Source organism: Malania oleifera, chromosome 7 (assembly GCF_029873635.1).
Source record: "Malania oleifera isolate guangnan ecotype guangnan chromosome 7, ASM2987363v1, whole genome shotgun sequence".
NCBI lineage: Eukaryota > Viridiplantae > Streptophyta > Magnoliopsida > Santalales > Ximeniaceae > Malania > Malania oleifera.
The window spans coordinates 76463761-76490967 of record NC_080423.1 but is presented as its reverse complement, the minus strand read 5'-3'; the positions used below and the strand labels follow the sequence as shown (position 1 = coordinate 76490967).

Below are 27207 nucleotides of genomic sequence, written 5' to 3'. Positions count from 1 at the left end.
GGGGTTAAAGTTGTGGGATCCAATAACAAACACGGTGGTGATTAGTAGGGATATAGTTTTCGATGATAAAGTTATGGTTAAGCGTACTTAATAATTTGATGATCAGAAACAGGAGCCAAAAAATTGGAACAGAGATGAGCATGTTGTGCATGTGGAGTTAGATACTCAGGGCACTTATCATGGTCCCCCGATTGCAGGGATTCTAGCTTGGGAAACCAACAAGTTGACAATGTTCCTATACGGAGATCTAGATTCACTATCAGACCACTGCCCAGGTATGGATTTTATAATCTGGTGTCTTATGCTTTCATTACTAATTATAAGGATCCGACTACTTTTCAAGAGGCAGTGCACATCCAGGAGAAAAGTAGGTGGAGGGGTGCAATGATTGAGGAAATGGAGTCGCAACATAAGAATCAGACTTGGGATTTGGTAAAGCTTTCAGATGAGAATAGGATGAGAGACTACAAATGGGTATATAGGAAGAAGAAAGAAATTTCAGAAAAGGAAGGAGAGAAATTCAAGGTACGGTTAGTGGCAAAGAGGTACACAAAAAAGAAGGGAGTAGATTATGATGAGATCTTCTCACCTGTTGTTTGATACACTTCCATCAGAGTGGTGTTAGGATTAATAGCTTATTATGACCTACATTTGAATCAAATGGATGTGAAGACGACATTTCTCCATGGTGATTTGGACGAGCATATCTTTATGGTACAACTAGAAGGGTCAGTCAACTCGGGCAAGAGCACTTAGTTTGCAAGTTGAAGAAGTCTCTATATGGGCTAAAACAGTCTTCGAGGCAATGGTATAATTGGTTTGATTCTTATATGATCTGGATAGGCTATAGGAGGTGTGAGTATGATTGCTGTGTGTACCTAAAATATTTTGATGATGATTCTCTCATTTTCTTATTGTTGTATGTATATGACATGTTAATAGCTGTGAAGGATTTAATTGAGGTAAAGATCTATTGCATAAAGAGTTTGATATGAAGGATCTTGGTCTAGCTAAGAAGATACTTGGGATGGAAATTCGCTGGGACAGAATTGTAGGAAAGTTGTGGTTATCTCAAGACGGTTATGTGGAGAAGGTGTTGGAAAGGTTCAGCATGGCTAATGCTAAACTGATATGTACACTTTTAGCGAATCACTTTAAATTGTATATCGTTGAATGCCCAAGGATGGATGATGATATCCGAGACATGTCAAAGGTCCCTAGGCTAGTGTTGTGGATGTATGTCATGGTATATATAAGACTAGACTTGGCACAAGCAGTAAGTGTGGTGAGTAAGTTTCTTTCTAATTTGGGTAGACAGCATTGGGAAGCCGTCAAATGGATTTTCAGATACTTACGAGGTACTTCAAGTTATGACATCATGTTCAGTCCAAGCTGACCTACGTCCACGAAGCACACTAAACTTTACTAAAACTGAGAGATAATACAAGAGGAGGAGGAGGCAACTGCACTCCACTCAACTTAACTCACTCTCTCTCTCTCTCTCTCTCTCTCTCTCACACACACACACACACACACACACACACACACACACACACACCTTCAACTCAATTACACTCACATTATCTTTCACGTACACACATCTCCATTTATATATATGGATGGGGATGGATATAAATGGAAGATGGGAATGAGGTTCAATAAGGTGATTCAATGAGATGAGTTAGGATTAGCACCGACACTACAATACAACAAAGCTGAAATTCTACAGCTCATCAAAGCTGACTCTCTATAGCTCATCAAGGCTGTCTCTTTACAGCTCATCAAGGCTTCGTTTCCATTATAGCTCAACAATGACATCCATGCATGATTTCTTGATTTTGTTCTTGCATGTTAGTTTTTCAAATAATAAAATTGAAAATATGGGAAAATCAAGTTGACTTTTCTTCTTGGATGTGAAGTTGAGATAACATGGGAATTGTTTGTAGTTTTTTTTATTAATAATAAATAGTCGTGACACAATATGAGAATTGTAATTACTTGTATGAAGTAGAGTTGCCTCCTGATATAAGTAGCTAAGAAAATTGAAAAACTAAACCAAATTGTAAAATTAAATTTAATTAAACCAAAAAATTAATTAACTATTTTTTTAGTTTGATTTGAGTTCATATTATTTAATTTTTTTTAGTTATTTATTCAGCGCATTTAAGCTATGCGGAATTCAAATTGACATATTATAGATAATTATGGAAGTGTATATATATATATCACATATCTATGCTACTGTATTGTGAGAGATCGGCCATCCCTCACAAGCCTCCAAATGCTGATTTTGATTTTTCTATTACTTTGAAAATTCAAGTTTTGTATAGCTTAATTAATATTTAAATATTTACAAATGTTAGTGATAGTTTTAAATCATTTTTTTAACTTAAAATTAATTGATGTATAAAATTAAAACATAGTTTGCTGTTTTTGTATTATTTTTCTTTTGTATGGCACTCCTTAATGACTAAAGCATAAAAAATGGATTTTTATTAATTTTTAGTCAATATTTTCTAGAGATTATTCAATTTCAAATGTGGCGTAAAAATTTTTCTATTAAAGTTAGGACTAATACAATGGATGTAAATATTAAAATGAAAACATAGTTTACTATTTTTGTATTATTTTATTTTGTATCTCATTCCTTAATAACAAAAAATAAAATAAAAAAGTAAATTTCTATTAATTTTTTAAAAAATGTTCTAAAGATTATTCAATTTCAAATGGAGTGTAAAAGTTTTTCTACCAAAATTAGGACCAATGTGACATATATAAATATGTGTAAAATATCGTCAAACAAACAAGAATTACAATAATTAGGCTAATTTTTTTTAATTAAATACATAATTTACCAATTATTTTACAATAATCTTGATGGATTTGAATGTTTTTAACATGAATTATTGAAGTCATTTGAATCATTTTATTTTACCATACAATTATAGAAGGTTTCTACTATCATATTTATGATTGTTCTCATATAAGTAGATGTTCTAATTTAACAAGTAATAATTCTGTCATATGTGTGGTTACCTACAATTATGAACTCCAACAATCTTATCATATGTGTGTGTACAAACAAATTTAACCTAAACCGGTCTCTTTATGTTTAATGTGTACCTACAATGTGATACTTCGTGAAAGAAAAGTTTAAAAGGATTAGATGTTACTACTCATATCAACAAGGAGAACATTTCTTTTCAAAAACTTTTTCATAAAACCTCCACGGTTAAGTGTGCTTGACTTTGAATAATCGTGGGATGAGTGACTTTCTGGAACTTGGCAGACTTAGGTTGGGGTGTTACAAAATGGTATCAGAACAATTACCCAATCGAAAGTGTGATAGATTCACATCGTCTGAATTTGAAAATGTGGGTTCGCAACGAGGACATTGCGTTCTGTAAGTGGGGGAGAATGTGATACCCCATGGAAGAAAAACTTAAAAGGATTAGATGTTACTACCCATATCAACAATGTGATGACCCAAAAATATATATACGATTAAAGCACAATAATAATAAAATAATAAAAATGGTCATTAAGTTAATATCAATACAGAAGTGTTTTTTTCTGTAGGATCTTTGATTTCATGTTTGATGTATAAGAAAGACCTTGTCTAAGCGAGTGCTCAGAGACCATTGCGACTCAGTCACTTCCTGGAGGTCGATCTGGTCAAAATAGAATTTCATGAGATAAACAGGATAGACACTGTTTGTACACATAAATAAGTATATATACATAAAATAGTGTTTTGACAGACATAATTTGTAGAAATACATAATAAGATAATAATAATATAGGTATCATATGTGGGGTCCACATGAGTCCCGGAACCACAAGACACTATTTATATACGTAAATAAGTACATAAAATAATGTTTTGACTGATATAATTTGTAAAAATATATCATAAAATAATAATAATATAGGTATCCTATGCGGGGCCCACAAGACTGTGTGGGGCTCACATGAGTCCCGAAGCCGTGTGGAGGTTTACACGAGTCTCGAAGCTGTGTGGGGCTCATAAAATTGTATAAGGATTATTGGAATTACGCAGGATCCGTTTGAGTCTCGAAGTGGTGTGGGGCCCACAAGACCATGTGGGGCCCACATGAGTTTTCAAAATTTAAATTTAATTCTTAGTCAAAAATAAATAATAAAATAAATAAATACTAAAAATAGTTCAAAATTAATAACAATGATAATAATGATTAAGAAAAATAATAAAATAATAAAATAATTAATTAACTAATTGATTAATTAATTAGGTAAGTGATTAATTAAAAATTTATTTAATGGGAATGGTGGCAAGTACTCCCACATGGCCTCCATCCTCATCCCATACTCAACCCATACCTTGTCCATCCCTTACCCATTCTTTAATTTTTAAAAATTATAATTTCACCCATCTCCCCACACTTTTATAAATTTCATTTCTTCCCCAAAATTTTCCTATAAATAGGAGCTCTCAACCTTTATTTTTCACAACAATTTTTCAAGGAAGAGAAGAATTAGTGAGTGAAAGAAATTGTGGTGGAGAGAAAATTTTTGAGTAAGTTCTCAATCACCCATTCTTTTCGATCTCATTTCTTAAAGATAGTTACAGTGTTCGTAAGGAAGAAGGTAAGTAAATTTTGATTATGTTAGTTTTTTTTTTTATTTAAAATTCATACCCGAGTTTATTTTATAAGTAAATTTCAATTATGTTAATTAGTTTCATAAAATTTTCATGAGTTTATTTTTACACGTATTTAATTATACCAGTTCTATCTTTAATATACTTGCATCTATTTTTGGGTTAAGAAATATTCTAATCCCTTCGGGTAAATTTTTCGCATTTATTTCTATGTAAAAATAAAATTATATATATTTTTAACACAAAAATTGTGTGACATGAGTTTATTTTTAGGTTACATTTATTATAAAGATATGAGTAAAGATGAGATTTTCACGATATTATTTTAAATTACATAAATTATAATAAGATGATTTTAAAACCCCTTATGGCAACGAAAGTTTAAAGTTACAGATGTTCGGTACCGCAGCTTAAAGTTTATACGGATCAAAGTGCACCCACACTGTTTATAGAGTTGTTATTTATGTTAGTGGATTTCTCTTGAGTGCACACCTGGTTCCGAACCAGGATTTAATAAGAAAAATCTCACTTAAAGTTTACGTATTTTGATTTAGTTTGGTCGACCAGCCAACTAAGTCCGGTTTTCGGACCGCACAACCCAGTCATGGGGGTAAACATGGCTTACGGCAAACAGGCCTAAGGGTGGTTTTTACAATATATGTTTATACATATTTAATTACGTGTACAAAGTTACTGATGATTTGAAGGAAAAATATAAGTTTACATGAAAATGATCATTTTAGTGCTTAAATGATGATCTAAAGAAAACGTATAAGGAAAAGTATATGTATATTTATCATTAAATATTTATACAGTTTTAAAGTTAAAAGTTTAATTTAACAGTTATAGTATATGATTATAAAATTTACTATTATAGTTTATGGTAAAAGTTTTATGTAGAAATTTTTAAATTTATATTTATTCTAGAGACAGTTTTGAAATTATTATGTTAAATATTGTTTTACGAAATTTAAAAAAAAAACTCATTTTTGCCACACACTAATAATAATCTTATTTACTTAGTGAGCGTCGTCTCACTCCAATTATATTTTTATTTCAGATAACCCTGAAGAGTATGTTGGAAATCAGGCTTAGCAAGTATGCGAGTGGGAATAGAAAAATAAAGATTATTTAAAAATATTAGTATGATGCTAGATATTTATGCTTATGTAATTTTTCTTCTTTTGAAATAAATGATTGTAATATGGATAATTAGTGCTCTGGTTTAATAATAATTGAGTTTATTTACTTCCGCTGTAAATCAATGGTAAAAAGTTAATATCCCAGGCCTCTTGGGGTTGGGGTGTTACAAACAAAGTGCATCTTTCTTTTCGGTTCCTGATAGATTCAGGTCGGGACATTACATACAAGACATGCTATATGATTAGATACAAGATAAGATGTGCAGTTCAATAATAAACAATTTACCTAACTATGATATATTCATATAAAATAACTCAAACCATTTACCACATTATGTACTCATAAAAATATGATCATCAAAATAATTTTGAAGCACACAAACTCAATTGTTCTTATAAAGACATGTTAAATGGGTGGGTATGGGTCAAGACGGGTAAGGTCAAAATGACTATGGGCATTTATGACTCATTGACCCATTTAAACCAAAAAAAAAAAATTGATCCATTTATGACCCATATCCATTTAGACATGGGTCAACCAATTTACCCATGCAATTTTAAAGCATACAAAATCAATTGTTGAATACCGACTGAAACTTACAAATATCTTTAGACATTATTATTATCACAATTTATCGCCATCTTTGAAAGTTATTTGATCCATTACTCGATTGAAAAATATGTACGTAATTACGTAAATTATATAAATGCATGCCTTCATATTAATTGGTTTACATAACCAAATCGAATCAATTGAGTATGCTCATAATTGCAAAACTACGTACATATTTGAAACAGTATGTTAAGAATTATAAAATTATGTAAAAATTTACGCATTATAGTTTTAATTATATTATAAATTATATAATTTTATTTCAAATGGTAATTATAACAAATACTATAATTACATGTCAATATAATTATAAACATATTATAATCAATGAGTTATGTAGACTCATAATTGCATAATTACGTGTGTGTGTGTGTGTGTGTGTATAAATTGGTGTATCCATAATTATAAAATTATGTATATAAATTTTTGAATTATAATATTGATTTTGTAATCAATCATATAGTTTAATTTTAAGAGGTAATTGTAACCAATAATAATGATTACGTACGTAACTGTAAATTACGGATATATCTTAATCAACTAATTATGTAATCATGTACGTGCATGCATACATATTAATTGGTTTGCATAAATAAATCAAATTGATTGTGTATTCTCATAATTGCATAATTGCGTACACTCATAAGTAAAATAAACTATTTATGTATATATTCGAACCAAACTATAAAAATATTACAAAATTATGTATTATAGAATTCATTACACAGTTATGAATTTTAATTTCATATGATATGTATAACTAATACTATAATTACGTATTTATATAATCATAGAGATATCAAATTACATAATTAGGTACACCCATGCATATTAATTGGTTTGAAAAACAAAATCAAATCAATTACCTACATACATTTTTGCGCATTTTCAAATGAAATTGTACATGATAATAAACTTATTTTCATACATTTTCAAGTTATAGTATTAACAATGTACTAAATTTTGTTGTTTAATTACATAACTACAAAATTTTGAACGTATTGAAATTGAGCTGGACATGCATGCATATGAACCAAACCAATTGTATACATTTATAATTGTTCAAAATTATACATTTTTGAATTGCAGTATTAATTAAATAATTATGAAATTTAATTTTAAATGATAAGTATAGTCATCAATTAATATAATTACATATTGAAAAATTGTGGACATATCTAAATTGAACCAATTACATAATTATGTAATTTGATTACAATTAATTAGTATTCGCATAAATTGACAGAAAATGATTCATATAGCCGACCCCACTTAGTGGGATTAAGGCTTGGTTTTGTTATTGTTGTTGATTACAATTAATTAGTATATATAAACGATACTATAATCACATACCAACATAATTATGGACATGTATAGCCCGAACCAATTATACAACTACGAACATACATGAATATTAATTAGTTTGAAAATCAAGTCAAATTATGTACATTGTTATATAAATATTTAAATTGAATGATACATAATTAGATTACGTTAGAAATTCTGATTAAAATATTAGTTATTTACTTATAGTATATTTTTAAATGTGATAAATTAAATAAATTAATTAAAGTTAGAAATTTAAATGGGTTGATGGGTTAAGCGGGTAAACCCATTTAATAAATTGATTAAAATGGGTCACCCATTTATGACCCATAAAATTATATGGGTGTACCCTTTTATTTATCATGGGTATGGGTGGGTTAATGGGTATGGGTACTAATTTTACAAGAGGGCCTAAAAAAGCATATTCTAATAATAATAGAATAAAAATAAAATTTGAAACACAAAAAAGAAAAATCAATGCATTATTCATCCCATTCTTCACCTTTTGCTAGTCAAGACTCACAAAGATCCCAAAAAAAAAAGGAAAAAAAAAATCCATTTTTCCGGTTATGCGCACGTGTCTCAATTCAATCACTGAAATCTGCCACAAAACCCAGCCTAAACCCTTGCCCCATTTTTCACCTATCCGCAGTTCCTATCCACCCAAAGGCCAAAGCGTTCGAGTTCGACGCAGGAAAATCATCTGGAGCAGGAACACTTCGCAATCGCCCTCAGATTAGCAAAACCCAATTCCTCACAGCTTTCAAAACTTTCAATCCAAATCGTAAAGCATGAGTTCATACAACAATAATTCCGCCAATTTGGACAACCTCCTCCTCCAAACCCTCATGGGCAGGCTCCAAATCCGCCCTCCACCAAGCCCTTTTCTCTCCCAGTCACTGGAAGAACTCCTCTTCGACTCGACTGCTATCACCGACGACGACGACGACGATGACGACGACAGCAAAACCCAGCTCGCCAAAGAAGAATCTAAGCTCGAGAAAGAGATTATCCGAGTCATCCTTAGCGGAAAGACCGATACCCTTAAACCCAACACGGGTCAGGCGGTTTCGATTGGCGAGCACCACATTTGCGTCGGGTTTCATGAGGAAACCGGCTCAGATTACCGGGTTTGGGAGTGGCATGGGCATATAATGTTGTTTGATGAAGAGAATGGGTATTCGCCCGAGTATATTTATGGGAATTACTTTGAGAGGCTGAAGGTTAAGCCTGGTGGAAGTGGTGTCGAGAAGGAGGAAAAGGAGGAGAAAGTGAGTAACATGGGATTAAAGGAGTTGATTGAAACGGTAGATTCGGCTGGTGGTCGGATTCTTCATCGGAATGTGCAGACTGGTTCGCCAAGGTTATATGATAAACCCATTTCATTAATATTTACACTTGTTATTTGTTTCTTAGCACTTAAAATTATTCATTAACACTTATTATTATTATTATTATCATTTACTCTTCTTGTCGTTGTCGCACTCATCATATTTGTTGTTGTTTGGTTGTTGAAGCTGTTTTCTAATGACTTGCTGTGATGATATGATTTAAAATGTGTTTCCAGGGTTGGTTATATATGGGTGCTTCTGCTGTGTATGCTTGCGTTTCATTGTCTGTGTGGCAGTTGCTAATGTTACGTTATTTCTCAACTGCTTAGTTTTACATTCATGCGCTTTGATAATGCTGCCCGCGTTTCAAAATTTTTTTTTTATAATTTATACATGGGATCTATTAAATTTGGAGGCATATGCTCCCCTCTTTTTTTAGCACGTGCAACATCTTTATGACTTATGGTTTGTTTGTGTGACTGGATTCATGGATGATGGTTGTTGTATTAGCATGGGAAGAAATTTAAATCGATGGGTGCAACATTGTTAATTTCTGGTGATAATGATAACGTAACCTTCTTTTTTGTTTTTTTAGGAGTGTGGCTGGGGTTGTTGGGGGATGGTTGTGAACTTTTGGGTGGATAGTTGTGGTATATTAATTGCAGAAAGTGTCGTTGATGTTTTGTGGTGATGGTTGTGATTTTGTCTTGTAATTTTTATAATGGCTTTTTCAAGATACTGCTAAGAAGACTTGTAATATTCATTTACACTTATGGTTAAATCATACCTCCATATTAGAGGATTTATCCACAAATGTGTTCAGTATATGTGATGTTGCTGAACTGATTATAGAGGATTTATCCATAAATGTGTACAGTGGGTGTGATGTTGCTGAACGTATTACTGAAAGTAAGGGCATATTCATCATATTGAATTTTAGTTGATAGGAATAGCATGAGGGATAATACGGCACAAGCTTAGTGTTAATGCTATTTTTTTTTTTTTTTGCTATTTGACTGTTTAATTTAAGTATTTCTTGGTGTGCTGGTGCTCTAGATTGACAACATACTTATGTACCCCTTCATGTTTGTCACTTTCTAGGAGCACGTTAAATACCTATCTACTCTTCTAACTTCCTAAAACAACCCAAGTACACACCATCATCATCTATTAGGACTTTTCACTTCAGTTAAATATATAATTTTCAAGAAACGGCATGATGTCATTTGCTTAAACTTTCAGCATGAGCCATATGGCTATATGTACTCTAAACATCAAACACTCTCCTATCATCTTTGTCCTGAATCAACAATGTAAAGATAGGTGGTCGCTACTCTAAATCTTCTTCAATTTGTTGGGTTTGGGTATTCCTCTATGTGGAGAAACCCATTCACCCCGTTAGTCCATTTTCTTTGGGCTCTTTGTTGGGCTTTTTAAAAGTCATTTTACACCTCATTTAAGTAAAGGAAATTAGGGTTGACATTGTAGAATTCCATCATAAAAGTAAGACAGTGTGTGCGAGAAAAAGAGGGAGAACCACATTGAGAAAATATGAGTTTTTGTAATAGTGTGTAGTTTTGATCAACCGACGATTGGAGGGTCATTCGTGGTCCAATCGAGTTGATTTTTTGTTAGTAGATAGAGGACTAATAGACGCTGATTTTGAATGGTTAGATTAGTCATCCAAGCATTGTAGCGTTAGATATCGACTTTTGAACAATTGCCACATTGAGAAAATATGAGTTTTTGCAATAGTGCGCAGTTGTGATCAACCGACGATTGGATGGTCATCCGTGGTCTGATCAAGCTGATTTTTTGTCAGTAGATAGAGAACTCATAAATGTTGATTTTGAATGGTCGGATTGGTCGTCCAAGCATTGTAGCGTCAGATATTGGGTTTTGAATAGTAACCACGTTTTTTGGTGAAATTGTCAACTTTGCCTCTTTGATTTTTAAGATCTCTTGTTGTTAGCTAAAAATAACATTACGTACTCATTGTGATAGTTGAAATTGACTTTTATAATAGTGAAGTTTTTAAGTGGACTCTTAAGTCCCGTGATTTTTATCCTTTGATTTGAAAGGGGTTTTTCACATAAAATTGTGTGTCTTGTGTGATTGATATTTTTGATTATTTTTTGGCTGATTTTGTGTTGCTGAAAATATATATTTTTGTGCTATTGTCATATCATAAGAACTGATTTTGTTAATTGGAAGAGAAAGAACTTCCGGTTGTGCTTCCGCAATTTTTCGGTAACTCGCGTCTCTTCCCAACACTTTGGTATCAAAGCAAGGTTCAATGTTCTTGTGTAATTATGGATGTTAGCACAAGTGGAATGATTCTTTTCAATGAAAAAAGTTATCAATTGTGGTAGGATAAAATGAAAGACATTCTATTTGTAAAGGCTTTGCATCTTCCTGTTTTTGCTACTCAAAAACCTGAATGTAAGATTAATGAGGAATGGGAGTTTGAGCATTGATAGGTGTTTGGTTTTATTCGGCAGCTTGTTAAGGCAAATGTTTACAATCTCATTGATCAAGAGACACATGCATGTACTTCGTGGAACAAGCTTGAAAACTAATATTCTTCAAAGATTGGCAATAATAAGTTATTTTTGCTTAAAAATATGATGCAATTGAAATATAAAGAAGGGACATCTGTGGCTGATCATCTGAATGAATTTCAAAGAGTTATGAATCAGTTACTTGGTATGGGCATTAATTTTGATAATAAAATTATAGGGCCTTGGTTGGTTGCTACCCGACCGGATTCTTGGGAAATATTTCAAGTTTCACTTATCAATTCTGCTCCCAATGGTGTTGTGACAATGGAATTTGCCAATACTGGTGTGTTGAATGAAGATGTGAGAAGGAGATCTTAGGGTTCTTCATCACCGTATGAGGTTCTAGTTACTGAAAATAAGGGGAGAAGTAAATACAGGAGCAAAAAAAGTAGAGACAAAAGCCAAAGTAAGTCGAGATCAAGATACAAAAATCTTGTGTGTCATCATTGTGGCAAGATGGGTCATATTAAGAAATACTATAACAAATGGAGGAGAGAGAACCAGGGTGGTAGTGTTAAACAAGAGAAGAAAGATCTCGAAAGTGCTGATCGTGTTGCTACTTCTACCTTTGATGATCAAGTGGTTGTTTATGATGAGAATATGGTCAACCTAGCATGCGATGAGACAAGTTGGGTGATAGATAATGGTGCTTCACTTCATGTCACTTCATGGAAGAAATTCTTCACATCTTATACGCCTGGTAATTTTGGGGTATTGCAGATGGGTAATGATGGCTTGTCCCAGGTTGTTGGCAGGGGAGATGTCAGTTTGGAGACTAATAATGGAATAAAGTTGAAGCTCAGAAATGTCCGACATGCACCAAATATCTGTTTGAATTTGATTTTAGCAGAAAGGCTCGATGATGAAGGATTTTGTAGCACCTTCAGTGAGGGTCAGTGGAAATTGACTAAAGGCTCCTTGGTTATAGTTCGAGGAAAGAAGTGTTCAAATCTGTATTTGATGCAGGCTTCAATTTCTAGTGGCATTGTTAATGTGACAGAAAATGAAAACTCAACTGAGTTATGGTTTAAACAGCTTAGTCACGTGAGTGAAAAGGGGCTTAACTGTTTAGTGAGGAAAAATCAACTTTTTGGTTTGAAGAGTGCTACACTGAAGAACTGTGCTTAATGCTTGGCTAGAAAACAGAAAAGAGTCTCATTCTAGAGTCACCCTCCTTCAAGAAAATTAAATTTTCTAGAGTTGGTACATTCGGATGTTTGTGGTCTTTTGAAGGTAAAGTCACATAGTGGTGCACTTTATTTTGTGACTTTTATTAATGACCATTCACTAAAACTTTGGGTCTATGCCTTGAAAACAAAAGACCAAGTACTTGATGCGTTTAAATAGTTTCAAGCCTTAGTTGAGAGGCAAATAGGGAAGAAATTGAAGTGCATTTGTTTTGATAATGGCGGTGAATATAGTGGACCATTTGATGAGTACTGTTGACTGTAACGAATTAGACATCAGAAGACACCTCCTAGGACACCACAATTGAATGGTCTAGCTGAAAGAATGAACAGGACATTGATTGAGAGAGTCAGATGTTTGCTTTTAGATGCAAAGTTGCCTAGATCATTTTGGGCCGAAGCCTTATTGTTAGATTACCACTTTATCTAAAAGCTTAAGCTATTAGGTGTGGACCAACAATGTATATCAAACTTTAACACTCCCCTACACGCGCAGCCCGATTGCACGTGGAGAGATAAACACACGATAAATAGCGCCCATGATAGGGAACACAATTTTCTTAAACAGCTTTGATACCATGTTAGATTATCACTTTACCTAAAAGCTTAAGTTATTAGGTTGTGGGTCAACAATGTATATCAAGCTTTAACACTTATATACAGTGGCACATGTGATTAATCTGTCTCCTAGTTTTCCTTTGCAAAGTGATGTTCCAAATAAAGTTTCTTCTGCCAAGGACGTCTCTTATGATCACCTGCGTGTGTTTGGTTGTAAGGCATTTGTACATGTTCCAAAAGATGAGAGGTCAAAGTTAGATGCCAAGACTCGTCAGTGTGTCTTTCTTGGTTATGGTCCAGTTGAATAGAAGCTTGTTAGAAGCAGAGATATAGTTTTCATTGAGGATCAGACCATTGAAGACATTGATAAGGCAGAGAAGACAGTTCCATGGAGCAGTGATAACTTGGCCGGTATGGATCCAATTTCTTTAGCCCCTTTGCCAAATCCAATTGAGAATGATATGCAAGAAGATGTTGATGATGACCAACAGGGTATAGGTGAACTTAATGCTCCCATGGATGATGATGTGGATGATCAACCCCAACCACCTATGAATCCCCAAGCAGCTCCACTTCGGAGGTCCACTAGAGACCGATAGCCTTCTACGAGGTAGTCTCTTTGACCAGTATGTACTTTTAACTGATGGAGGAGAACTAGAGTGTAATGAAGAGGCTATGGAAAGTGATTACAAAGATCAGTGGGCTGATGCTATGAAAGATGAACTTAAATCTTTGCATGACAACCATACATATGAGCTGGAGAAACTGCCCAAGGGTAAGAGAGCTTTGAAAAATCGGTGGGTTTATAGGTTGAAGCAAGATGAGATTTCTTCAAGTCCATGATACAAAGCTAGATTAATCATTAAGGGTTTTAGTCAGAAAAAGGGGATTGATTTTGAGGAAATATTCTCGCTAGTTGTTAAACTATCCTCTATTAGAGCTATATTGAATTTGGCAGCCTACTATGATTTAGAGGTTGAACAAATGGATGTGAATACTGCTTTTCTTCATGGTGACTTGGAAGAAGAGATTTACTTGGAGCAGCTAGAGGGTTTTAGTGCACAAGGAAAAAGGACTATGTGTGCAAATTGAAGAAGAGATTGTACGGATTGACGTAGGCTCCAAGACAATGGTATAAGAAGTTTGAGTCTGTTTTGGGGGAGCATGGCTATAAGAAGACTACTTCTGATCATTGTGTTTTTGTTCAGAAATTCTCTGATGGTGATTTTGTTATTTTATTGTTCTATGTTGATGATATGTTTATTGTTAGTTGTAATGCTTCTAGAATTGATATATTAAAGCAAGAATTGAGTAAGTCCTTTGCGATGAAGGACTTGGGACCAACAAAGCAAATCCTTGGTATAAGGATAACACGTGATAGAAAGGTCAAGAAGTTATGGTTATCACAGGAGAAGTACATTGAAAAAGTACTTTAAAGGTTCAATATGGACAAAGCTAAAATGTTGAGCACTCCCCTTTCTACACACTTTAGACTGAGTGTCAAGTAAAGTCCTTCCATAGAAAAAGAGAAGGAAGACATGCAGAAAGCTCCTTATGCTTCAGACTACGGTAGTTTGATGCATGCAATGGTATGCACAAGACCTGACTTAGCCTATTCTATTGGTATAGTCAGTTGGTTTCTTTCTAATCTAGGTAGAGAGCATTGAAATGTAGTGAAGTGGATTATGAGATATCTTTGGGGTACCTCCGACTTGAAACTTTGTTTTGGTAATGAGAAATGTGTTCTAGTTGGTTATACAAATTCTGATATTGCTGGAGATATTGAATCCAGAAAATCTATTTCGTGTTACTTGATCACTGGGGTGCTATGGCTTGACAGTTCAGATTGCAAAAATGTGTTGTATTGTCCACTATTGAAACTTGTTGCTTGATCGTCGGGATGGCAAGCACCTTCACATAGTTGGGAGGGGGAGATTTGTTGGGTTTGGATATCCCTTCTATGTAGAGAAACCTATTCAACCCTTTAGCTCATTTTCTTTGGTTTCTTTGTTGGGTTTTTTTAGAGGTTTTTTACACCTCATTTAAGTAAAAGAAATTAGGGTTGGCGGTGTAGAATTCCATCGTAAAAGTGAGAGAGAGTGTGCAGCAAAAAGAGGGGAATAACGCTGAGAAAATCGGCAAAAAGAGGGAGAACCACGTTGAGAAAATATGGGTTTTTATAATAGTGCGCAGTTTTGATCAACTGACGATCAAAGGGTCATTTGTGGTCTGATCAAGCTGATTTTTTGTCAAGAGATAGAGAACTCATAGACGCGGATTTTGAACGGTCGAATTGGTCATCCAAGCACTGTAGCATTAAATATCGGCTTTTGAACCGTAACCATGTTGAGAAAATCTGGGTTTTTGTAATAGTGCACAATTTTGATCAACCGACAATTGGAGGGTCATCTGTGGCTTGATCGAGCTGATTTTTTGTTAGTAGATAGAAGACTCATAGACGCTGATTTTGAATGGTTGGATTGGTCGTTCAAGCATTGTAGTGTCAAATATCAGGTTTTGAATAGTAACCACGTTTTTGGTGAAATTCTCAACTTTTCCTCTTTGATTTTTAAGATCTCTTGTTATTAGCTAAAAATAGAGTTATGTAGTTATTGTGATAGTTGAAAATTGAGATCTTGTACCCACACTTTTATCATAGTGAAGTTTTTGAGTGGATTCTTAAGTCCCGTGGTTTTTATCCTTTGATTTAAAGGGTTTTCCACGTAAAATTGTGTATCTTGTGTGATTGATATTTGTGATTATTTTTTAGCTGATTTTGTGCTGCTGAAAATATATATTTTTGTGCTATTGTCATATCATAAGAATTAATTTTGTTAATTTGGAGAGAGAACTTCCGGTTGTGCTTCCGCGATTTTTCGTTAATTCTCGTTTCTTCTCAACACAATTCCATTGCAAGAAATTATTTGTTGTGTTTGTGTACCACAATGCATTGTGCCCATTCTACTGGATTAAAGTTGTAAGGTTGGAAGAATTGCAAGGAACCTTGTTACTTAATGATAATTGGCAATGATGAATACTTTTTTATGCAGCACCTTGTACTTATTGGTAATTGACAATTCACACCATTTATAAATGGGAATATTTATCATGCATCTTCCCACATTCTTCATTATGTTATATTTATTGTTGCTAGCACTTAGCTCTGTAAGGTACCATCCACAAATAAGTTATAAGTGCAGGTATAAGATAGAAGTCAAGGCTCTAACAAGATCACCCACAATTGAGATTTATGCATGTAGGGCTGTCTGGCAACTTTAGATACAAACACTTTCTGTGTTTATTGGAAAATTTGCAAAATGAACTTTTAGAATGAAGTCGGTGAATTCAGTAATCAAAAGATTTTAGGACACTCGAAAGGATTCCTTGGGGAAACACGACTGAGGATTTCAAATACCCTCTTGTCAAATGGGGGGCTGTTAAGCAAACATTTGCAAAGAGCGGCTTAGGGCTTAATTCCCTCTCTACTTTCAGGAAAGCTCTCCTTAGGAAATGGCTATGGAGGAAGATCTTGGAGACAGATCGTTGTTTCAAAATATGGTTTTGATTGCAATGGATGGACTTCTAAAGAAGTTATAGAATCTTGTGGTGTGTAGGAGTTTGATGATTTATTGCAAGAGGCTGGTAGTGGAAAGACCTCTTCCCATTTATTAAATTTGACATGGGGAATGGGGATAATGTTTTCCTTTGGAATATTTTGGTACATCCTCTCCTCTTAGCACAGGGTTTCCTTCTATTTTCATCTTGTCCTGTGACAAAGATTCTCTTTTTAAAAGTTACCTCTAACTTTTAGCCAATGGGATTACTTGGGACATCTCATGAGTAGGGTTGCAAACAAGCCAACCGAGTTTTACCATGCTCAAGCTCAAGGTCAAGTTTTCTCTAAAAAGGGGATTTTGATGGAGGACAACCAAGAACTTTAGATGCTTATGTTGTGGCTATAGCTTTAGATATCAGTATTTATTTTAGCTTGGGAGCTGATTATTTTTGAAGTTTGGTTGAGTTAAAATTATTTTGTATATTCTAAGTACTTTGAGGTTATTTTGTAACTATTTGTTTTGGCTGTAATGTTTTGCGCATAAGTAATCTGTGTATTGTATTGGCTAGTTACCATATTTTGAATTCAGATTTCAGAATGATGCAGGGGCAGTATCAAGGATCTGCAGCCATGGGATAGATTAGAAGAAATTGAAGAGAGGAAGGAAGGGGAACGGAGGAGAGAGGAGATGCAAGCAGGAACTCATGTTCGCTTTCTAAATTCAAATTCAACAATTGCCTACAACATGTTTTTCACACGCTATTTATAAGAAAGCCTCTAAACACATTAAACTACACATATACCCTAAAACTACTTTGCATTACAAACATACCTATAGAATACATAAATATTACACATAAGCCCCCACATACACATAATACTATACTAACTAAACTATACATATAATAAACTATTAACTAAGCCCAACAATTCTTGATCCAATTCTTCATAAGTCCAACAAGTATCTTCCCATTGTCTTGCTTCTTGTCCCACATCAACTCTCCCCCAGTTAGAAAAAATTTGGCCTTGAATTTTGAAATGTTGGAGGATTAGAAGCAAGAAGCAAACTTGGACTTTTTGAAAGCCAACGCTTGAGTGACACAAGTAAGCATGCTCCATTGGCAGCACTGTAGACTTGAATTGAGAATTAGCATCAATGAACATATCGGGGATGACAAACTCAACAATGGGAACGTTTGAGTGACTTTGGATGCCTTCAAACAAATGCATTTCCTTGCTTGTAGTGTCTTCAAGTTGAGTAATTGTGGCAGATTCTTTGTCTTGGTTGATTGGGAGAGGGAGCTTCAAAATGAACTTCTTACCATCATAGTGGAAGTCATGTGTGTTCTCAAGTCATTGACTCACACCCAAATCATCTAACCAAGGAGTACATGGCCAATATTTTTATGGGTATTGTATCACACTAAACATTAGCAAGATATTCATCCTTTGTAGGAATCAAATGTTAGGTAGTATTGTCAATCCAAGACATCTCATAAGGCTCTGGGTGAGGTTCTGGATGAAGTTGCATACGAGTCAATCCATTTGTGGAAACCATATTCATGGGGCATTGTCCATTGATGATGATTTGCGAACATTTTTTCCACACTTGAGAAAGGTGTGGAAAAGCTTGATATTGTGCCAAGTTATGATAAATTGGTTTCCTTTTTCCAATAATGTGTCACCATATTGCTGGATTTATACATGTATCCTGCAACCATATATAACCAAAAGCGCTCAACACAATTTGACCATGATTCTCAATCTATTTAAAACAAGAGTTGACTCTCAATTTTCTAGTGTCACCTTTCTTGAGTATCATGTAGAAATGAAACATCACTCAGAGAATTCATGAATGCAGCAAGAAAACCCGATTTCCAGTGCTGGCAGTGACAATTTCTAATTTTAGAAAATTATTATGCTTGCTTGCAACATAGAAGGTCCGCAATCAAAATATTTCGTTGCAGGTCAAAATATCGCAGATAAAACTCAAATCTCGAGGCTGGAACCAATTTCTAGTGAGTTTGCAAGTTGCAGAACAGGGGGAAAATTCCACACATGAATTGCTGACACATGACTCACCAATGGCAAGGATGTTGATGAAACTCCAAGTGAAGGTATATCAAGGGTGGTGAATGCAATTGTGGTGGTGGTGGCATAACAAGAAAAGAATAGGAAGCTAGGGATTCAATAGGAGCCAATGGCTGGAATTTTTTGGCCAGCACATCCTCTGGTGGTCAGACAGCAAAGAAACTATGGGGGCTAGGGTTTTGAGGGGTTCTGCTTTTGCTGGTGTGGGTGAAGTTGTAAAATATAGGCTGGAATTCTGAAAAGTTAGAACTGCATTTAAAAAAAAAAAAAAAACTGAAATTTGATATTAGAGAGGATGATTGAAGTTAATTTCGTGGATGGTGTTGAGATGAGAGATTAACAGAGAGGGAGAATGATTTATGGAGAGAATGAAAGATGAAACAACACATAATTTCAGATTGGAGAAAATAGAGAGAGGAGAAGACAAGGAGAAGGGAGAAGTAAGAAGGAAGAGAATGAAGAAGATGCTGCAGGACAGCACTGAGAATAGAAGAAGAAGGAACAAGAGAACCTGTGGGAGAGAGAGATGGAGGGGAAGGAGGAGGAGGAGGAGAAGAAGCAGCAGACAAGGGGAAAGAAGTTACAGATCAGTGGGAAGAAGGGTGAAGAGAGGAAGAGGAAAGGGTTTTTTGGGTGGGGGGGGGGGGGGGAAGAGAAAAAGAGTGAACGGGAAAGATGGGGAGAATTGAAATGGAAGAATGAGATCGTGGTTGGGCCCTGATACCAAATGATGCGTGGGCAGCATCTAGGATCCGCATCCATGGGAGAGATTAGAAGAAATTGAAGAGGAGGGGGAAAGGAGGAGAGAGGAGATACAAGGGGGAACTCACGTTCACTCCTCAAATTCAAATTCAACAACTGCATACATGGCTTTTACACACTATTTATAAGAAAGCCTCTAAACACGTGAAATTACACATTACCCCTAAAACTGTATTACATCTCAAACATATCCCTAGAATAGACAAATATTACAAACAAGCCCCCAAATACTCATAATACTATGCTCAATTAGACTAAATACATAATAAACTACTAACTAAACGCAACAATTCTTGATCTTGTTCTTTTTGAGTATTCTCTAGCTAGGGTCTGCCCAAGGTTTTGCTTCTTGTCCTACATGACAAAGCTAGTTTCCCTCTCTTGTGCAGCCTCTCCCTCTTTTCTTCTTGATCTTCTTGTTTCTCGACCTTTCTTCTTCTTCCTTCTCCTCTTTCTGCTAATCTATCTATTCTGTTTCTAACTTCTTGTTCTTCCCTGCAACAGTTTCTCTCTTCTCCCTTCTTCTTTCTTCTTTTCTTCTTGTTTCTCACTGTCCATTATCTCCTCTATATATATATATATATATATTTCTGAAAAAGAGATGCTTTTGAAGGACATCATCCTGCTAGTTATAAATATTTACTAGTTACTTGCAGACCCACATAACCTCCCTTCAAGCAGATTTATGGATTAGGGGAGTGATTTTTTTTAAATGGGGCACATAAGGGTTGGGGAAGACTAATCTGTCTCTTTGTATGGACTGGTATGGGCTACAACAGGTTTCCAATCGGCAACCATTTAAGATGAGCAGATGGCAAATCTGATGGAGTGGAAAATGCTAAGCCCTGCTTTGAGAGTGCAGTCTGCAAATTTTCCATTATCTACCGAGGCGGGTACACACACAGTGGTAATCTCTAGAAGAGAGTTTTCTGTCAGGCTCTAGAAGACAGGTGCAGGTCTTTATATACACATTTTCATGTAGTTATGATCTATTGGCTGTCGAGAAAAGCTCAGAAGGGAAATGAAATTAATGAAAATTTCCAAATATGTTGATTGTTTAGCACTCAAGAGAGCAAGATCATGTGCGTCACTAAGCTTAATACTGTGTTTGATTGAAGTGATTGTTCAGCTATTAGTGTTTTGGAGGGCTGATAACATCTTATGATGTGAGGCAAAATAGAAACAACTTTCTAAACACGCCAAGCAGGTTGGTAGGTTTTACCATTCTGATAGCAATCTGAACTGTTTGACTTGTTTAAATTATAGGTCAAAACTCATTTACGTCCAACCTTCGTTTGACTTGTGCCCAATGTGCCCATTTGCCACCCCTCCTATGAGTGAAAGAAAGCTGTAAGTTTGGAAAATTCAAGTCTTATCAGGCTTTAAGTGGTATCATGGAAATAAAATTTGAGATTTCTTTATTAATGCTCATAGAAGGCATTATTTTTTCAATGACACGGAGATTCATGATGTGGTGGTTGCAGAGATGGGAGAGATGAGGAATGTTATTTATGACTATTATTAAAAGCTGACAGCTCTTTAGGAATGTCATGGGAACAAAACTTTGGGACTGAATATGTTTGCCTAGGTTTTGGCAAGTGAAGTGGGATGTTGTGAAAAGAGTTTGATGAAATTGTTTTGAAGAGCTTTGCCATTGTGGGAGGTTGTTGATGGCTTAAATTTCATCCTGCAAAGGATTTCCAGTTTCCACTCATTGGTGTTTTGGGGAAGTGTTGACCACTAGATTAAAGGAAGTAGTTGAAAAAGTCATGGGGTCTTCTCAAAATGCCTTTTTTTCAAAAGGATGCACATCTTGGTTGCAACCTTAATTGCCAGTCAAGTTGTGGATAGTCAGTTAAAAAGTGGGAGGAGGGCAGTGATATGCCAACTTTATATTCTGTGTTTTTTATCTCGATTTTCCAGACCATGTTAAGGAGATCTCTTATTCTCCTAGCTGTGTATTCTTATTCTATTAATGAAATTCTTCTTTTACTATCAAAGATATGCAAACTTTACACAGAGAAGGCATACAATCATGTTTGTTGGAGTTTTTTTTTCTTCTTATTGTGATGAAGAAGATAGATTTTGGCAATTCATGGTGCAAATGGATTAAGTGTATTTCAACTAAGTTTCCATATTTCGCATTAATGGGACCTGCAAGATTTTTTTCTTGCTCAAGGGGCTTAAGACTAGATGAGCAACTTTCACCTTGCCTTTCATTTTGGCTATAGATTATTTTAGTAAAATGCTTTTGATGGTGATGGGGACTTGTTTATTACAAGGTTTCTCGGCTAGTTTTGGGTGCCCACCCCACCCCCCCCCCCCCCCGAGTGACAGAGATGTCCCATTGGCTATTTTTTGATGGCTTATTTTTTGTGAGGTTGACATGGTGCAACTTTTAAATTTAAGGTTGTCGTATGTTTTCCCTGCCTAGTGGGGAATAAGGCTTGGTGGTGGTTGTTTACTTGTATTTTTTAAAATGGTTTCTGGTTGTAAGATCAACCATTGTAAAAATGAGCTTATCCCCCTGGTGGAGGGGATTGATGGAGGACTTTTGGCAGAGGCTTCAGGATGCAAGGTGTGACCTCTTCCATTGACCATTTTGGGTTTGCCTTGGGAGTTAAATTTACGGAGACTATTTGGAAGCTCATTTTGGAGAAGCTTGAGAGGAAGCTTGCCAGGTGGACGAGTAAATTATTTTCCAGAGGAAAGCTTGCCCTTATTACGAGTATCCTTTCGAATCTTCCTATCTATTTTGTCTCTTTTCCCATTATGCATTATGTGGCTATGACGTTGGAAGATTTGCAAAAAGAAAAAAAAAAAAATTTCATTTTGAGTAATGTTGAGGAGTTCAAGTATTATTTGGTTAAAAGGGAAGTGCTCAAACAACCGATGGAAAAATGAGGTTTGGCTATTAACAACCTTCTCTCTTTTACAAAGCTCTTCTTGGGGAGTGGAATTGGTGTTTTCTTGGTGGAGAAGATACCTGTGGAGGAGAGTTTTGGATCCCAAATGTGGGCTGGAGTACCAACAAAGGAAAAGAAGCTTATGGGGTTCGGATGTGGAAATGAATTTGAAAAAGGTGGCATAATCTACTGAAATATGTGAATTCTGTCATTGGAAATGGGGAGTTGGTAGCTTTTTAGCATGATAATTTGGGCTGTGATAGGCCTCTGAAGAATGTTCTCTCCCAATATTTTGAGCTGGCTACATAAAGATGTATGGCCACTTTTTGCATTACACTTGCTGAAGGTGGTCTGGTTGGAATACAACTTTTCAGCAGCATTGCTGGGATTGAAAAGTGGAATGCTTTTTCAAATTTCTTTCAGATTATATATATATATATATGTATGTATGTATGTATGTATGTATGCAACCCTCCCTCCCCCCACATATGCAACCCCCCATTAAATTGTGTTCTTTTTCCAAGAAAGCTGCTTGGGGGTGAATTTTAGCTATTGATAATCTACAAAGAAGGGGAAATATCTTGGTTGACAGGTGCTGCCGGTGCAAGAAAGAGGCTGAGTCAGTCATGGGAAGTTGTTCTTGTGAATTTGGTTTATCTTAGGGAGGCACTGATTCTGTCCTTAAGGATCTGTCAGTGTGAATTGGGAGTTGATGGTTGTACAGAGAGGAAGAAAGTTCCCTGGCATGATGTTTTGGACAGTGTTGAGGGGAAGGCATAGAAGTGCCCTTGGAGGGAATTGAAACTACACAATGGTTAGATGGCTAAAATACCTATTGTTTTGCTATAGAAGAGATAGATGTCATAATGACTTGTTTTTCTATGGAGGAGATGACATTGTAGATCACCAAACTGTTTTATATTTTGTTGTTGTGATTTTTTGTACTTGGGTTGGCACACATTGGAACCCTCAGTGGATTACTGGATCCTCTGTTTTACATGAAGTAGGATTGAAGACAGTTCCAACGATATTTGGATCTGTGAATTAAGCTTGCAGAATTGCATGCCTTGTTCCCCACTTTAAATACCCTATGCCTTTAGTTAACGTGTGGTATTCATGTCAGCATTCCTGTCCTTATTAAGTGATGAGAATTGGATGTTTGAAGGGGTCTGAACCATGTCAGCATTCCTGTCCTTGCCTAGAGCTATAAATTAGTTTGATTTGGACTGTATCAAAATTCAAAACTCCAAATGACCCTACGCTCTTTGGTTTTTGAGTTGAGAGAAGTTGGAGCTGGGTTCATGCTTTTGATGCTCGGCACATCTTCTGGTGCCAAGTAGAGGCCTGGTTTCTATTCTCTAGTGGTGAGTTTTCTATCTCTTAAATGTTTTGTTTGTGTTTTTTTCCCCCTTTATTTTCTTTGGGGGGTCAGGAGAGAGGGTGTGGTGTTGGGCCGTGCAAAACCAACAAAAGAAAGTCGGAGCTGGCAGGTGCCGTGGTGGTTTGTGTTTGCACTACATTAAAGAATCCAACCCCTTTTGTAACCCAAAAAGTATATATAACCTCTGCATCCAGCTTAGAGAGTAGTTTCTTTGACTACTTATTGACAATGTTTTTAAACCTGGATCAGAATGCAAACCAGATAGGCTACTGGTTTTGGTTAAGGTGGTCCAACTGGTACAGTATATAATAATAGTTTTTAAGCCCCTTTACATCTTAGTGCTGTGGGTTGATGGTCAGAACCATGATTTTTTTGCCTTGCACAACAAGTTCAACTCCCAGAAAACCTTCTACACTGCTGACTAAAAGTTCCCATTCATTCCTTTTATTATTATAATATATGTTTCTATTATATTGTTTATTCATTTAATTTTTATGTTAATTGGGATTTCCTCAAAGCACCTTCAATTACTTGAATTTAAAATGACAATGAATAACCCCCGAGTCCCAGCAACTCTATTATAATAAAATTAATATATATATTTATTATATTGTTTATTTAATTTTTAATTATATCTTGAGTGAATCAGTGATATTCCATTTCCTTCCCCCTCATTTTTCTGTTCTTTCAAGCCACAGCATGTTCTCTCTCTCTCTCCACATCTATTAGAATTTAGTCGCGGACTTTGCAGATTGCAGTTTGCAAAGCTAGCTGCCATGGGATGCTAGAAACCTTCAACCAAGCATGGTGAAGATGGATGGATTATTTGTGGCAATTGCTATTACACTCTCTCTCTCTCTGCAATTTTTGCTCTTCAAAAATTCTAGAAAAATAAATAGTTTCTCAAGACCCTGGTTATCTGGGTTCTTCCAGTTTATCCAGTTTTTTCCCAGTTTTGACTGGTCTTTCAATTTGTCTAAAATTCAATAAAAACTGAACCAGATGGGAAGCCTGGTCCCTGTTTAACTGACTTGAACAGCTGGTCCAGTTTGGTTTTCAAAACGCCTTTTTGATTGGATAGATTTATAGCAAGAACCCAATACATTTAAAGAAAGGTCCTGCAGCGCATAAGCTGGGCAAATTACATACAATCCGTGTAGAATCAGCTTGGAATCTAAGAATCCACTTTTAAGACATCATCTTCTTGCTAGTTATGGTTAGTTTACTAGGCCTATTGAGGATATCTCTTAGTGAAAGGATGATATATTTTCAGTTGATAGGTCTAGGTTAATTATTTTGTCCAGTCATTTTATAATTTTCCAACTGATAGTAATTTTCAGTTGATAGGTCTAGCCTCATTGTTTGGTATGTAGCTATGGAATTGGTCACTCGATTTCTGTATGTTCTTCAAATAATTTTTTATTTCATCCCAATCCTGATCCGTTTCATACTTGTGTTCCAGACATTGCATTAGACCAGTCTGAGTGGACAAAAACTAAAGTCCAAATTGAGTTGAGCTCTCCTTCATATATTTTCTGATTGATGTGCACATGCTTGCGCATAATTTCTGAATCACTTAATTCGCATGGACTTGGGTATGGGTATATGACTACATGTCTAAGTAGTCATAGTTTGCAAGTATAGTGGTGTTCACCATGTTTTATCTTGATTCTGATAACATGGATGCAATATTTGATTGAAGCAGTTATTAATTGTTTTTCTTCTCCCCATGTTTTACCTCATCAACGTTGACAGGTTAGGTTGAGAGGTTTGGCCAGAGTTTGCAAATATTCATCTGAGGAATGGAGGTCGCACACAGCTCCCAAGGCTTTTTAATATCTGGAGATTGATTTTATGGCTTATTGATTAGCGTGCTTCCCCTCAGCATGGTTCCAAAGATCCAGGCAGCGTGTTTTCATAGTTTTAAATTTGAATTCAAATACGAGTTGCAACTGTTGAAGATGGGAGACTGATGTGTACTGCTAGGTTTAATTTGGGTTTAATTGATAAGCAGAGTAACTGTATGAGTCTGTTATCTGCATGTATAAATTTTGTTTGAGATGCTTTTGGTGTCGGGTGGTTTGATAGTTGCCTGTGAATATTGGATGGTTTGTATTTTTAGTGTCGTGCGCTTTTTTGGAACCGTAAATGTTCTATGCCGCCTCCTGATGGTGCTCTTGCTTGGTTTGGTTGAATGGAAAATAGGGAAACCACCTTTCGTGGAAAAAAAGAAAAAGAAAGTAATATTTTCTACCATGGAAGATATTTTTATAAAACAAAATTTTTAAATTTGAGCTTTAGATGCAAGGTGCATCTTCTTGGATGGGCTTTTAGATAAATTACAGTGTCATCGCATATGGGGTTATGGATTTCGGACCTTGAATATAGATTTGGGTGGATTTAGATAAATTTATTGTAATTTTATATTAAATTTTATTAAAATTTACTATAAATTTAAATGAAACGTTAAACATAATGCATGTGTTGGTTGCTTGTTCTAGACGCCAAAATATTATTGCAGAAAAATTTGTGGGCACTGCAGTTTTGATTTCCAAATTGACTTGGGGCTGTCCGGCCATGTTTCCAAGCTCCATACTCATTCTAGATATAGAAGGCAAGCTTGTGTCTTGAAGGAAAATGAAATATTATATGAGAGGAGACTGAATGAGTTAAGGTAATTTAAATAAATTTTATAGGAGGGTTGTCTCAAAATCAACTCTCTTTTGAAATTCGATCCCATATTTATGTTTTCCAAATGTTCTGAAAAGTTTGTATGTGGTGGCTAAATGCATAATTCTGAAAAGTTCGGTCTAAAAGTTGCCAGTGAATCTTGAGTCTCGATCACTGAAAACCTGTCTATGATGACAAGTATGGACCCTACATCTACAACTCTAGGCGAGTTGGAGATGAAGTCTAGTGAGACACTCTCCCATGATCTGGTTGTTAATAGTTTGGACTCTTATAGCCTTACAATTTTCTTTTGCTCCACTTTATCTTGTTGGCAGGTGAGACAAGTTCGAGTATAATCAACCACATCATTATGCATATGCGACCAATAATACCTCTGTTTCAATAATTACGAAGTGCACGACCATCTTAGATGTTTGACTCACATGGTATCATGACACTTTCTCAACAGTGTCTTCCTTAGATC

The 27207-nt window shown here is 35.3% G+C and overlaps 1 protein-coding gene across 1 annotated transcript; it reads left to right on the top strand.

The window, feature by feature from the left end:
• The first annotated feature begins 8214 nt into the window (after positions 1-8214).
• LOC131159166 (uncharacterized) lies at positions 8215-26202 on the top strand. The gene is made up of 2 exons (XM_058113868.1): positions 8215-9083; positions 25809-26202. Exons 1-2 carry the CDS (start codon positions 8512-8514, stop codon positions 25816-25818), a joined length of 582 nt encoding a protein of 193 aa, XP_057969851.1. The 5' UTR covers positions 8215-8511; the 3' UTR covers positions 25819-26202.
• Positions 26203-27207: the final 1005 nt, after the last annotated feature.

What these genes read in the sequence shown, in the direction of transcription:
- LOC131159166 (XM_058113868.1), top strand. Translation starts at nt 8,512, where the DNA reads ATGAGTTCATACAACAATAATTCCGCCAATTTGGACAACCTCCTCCTC.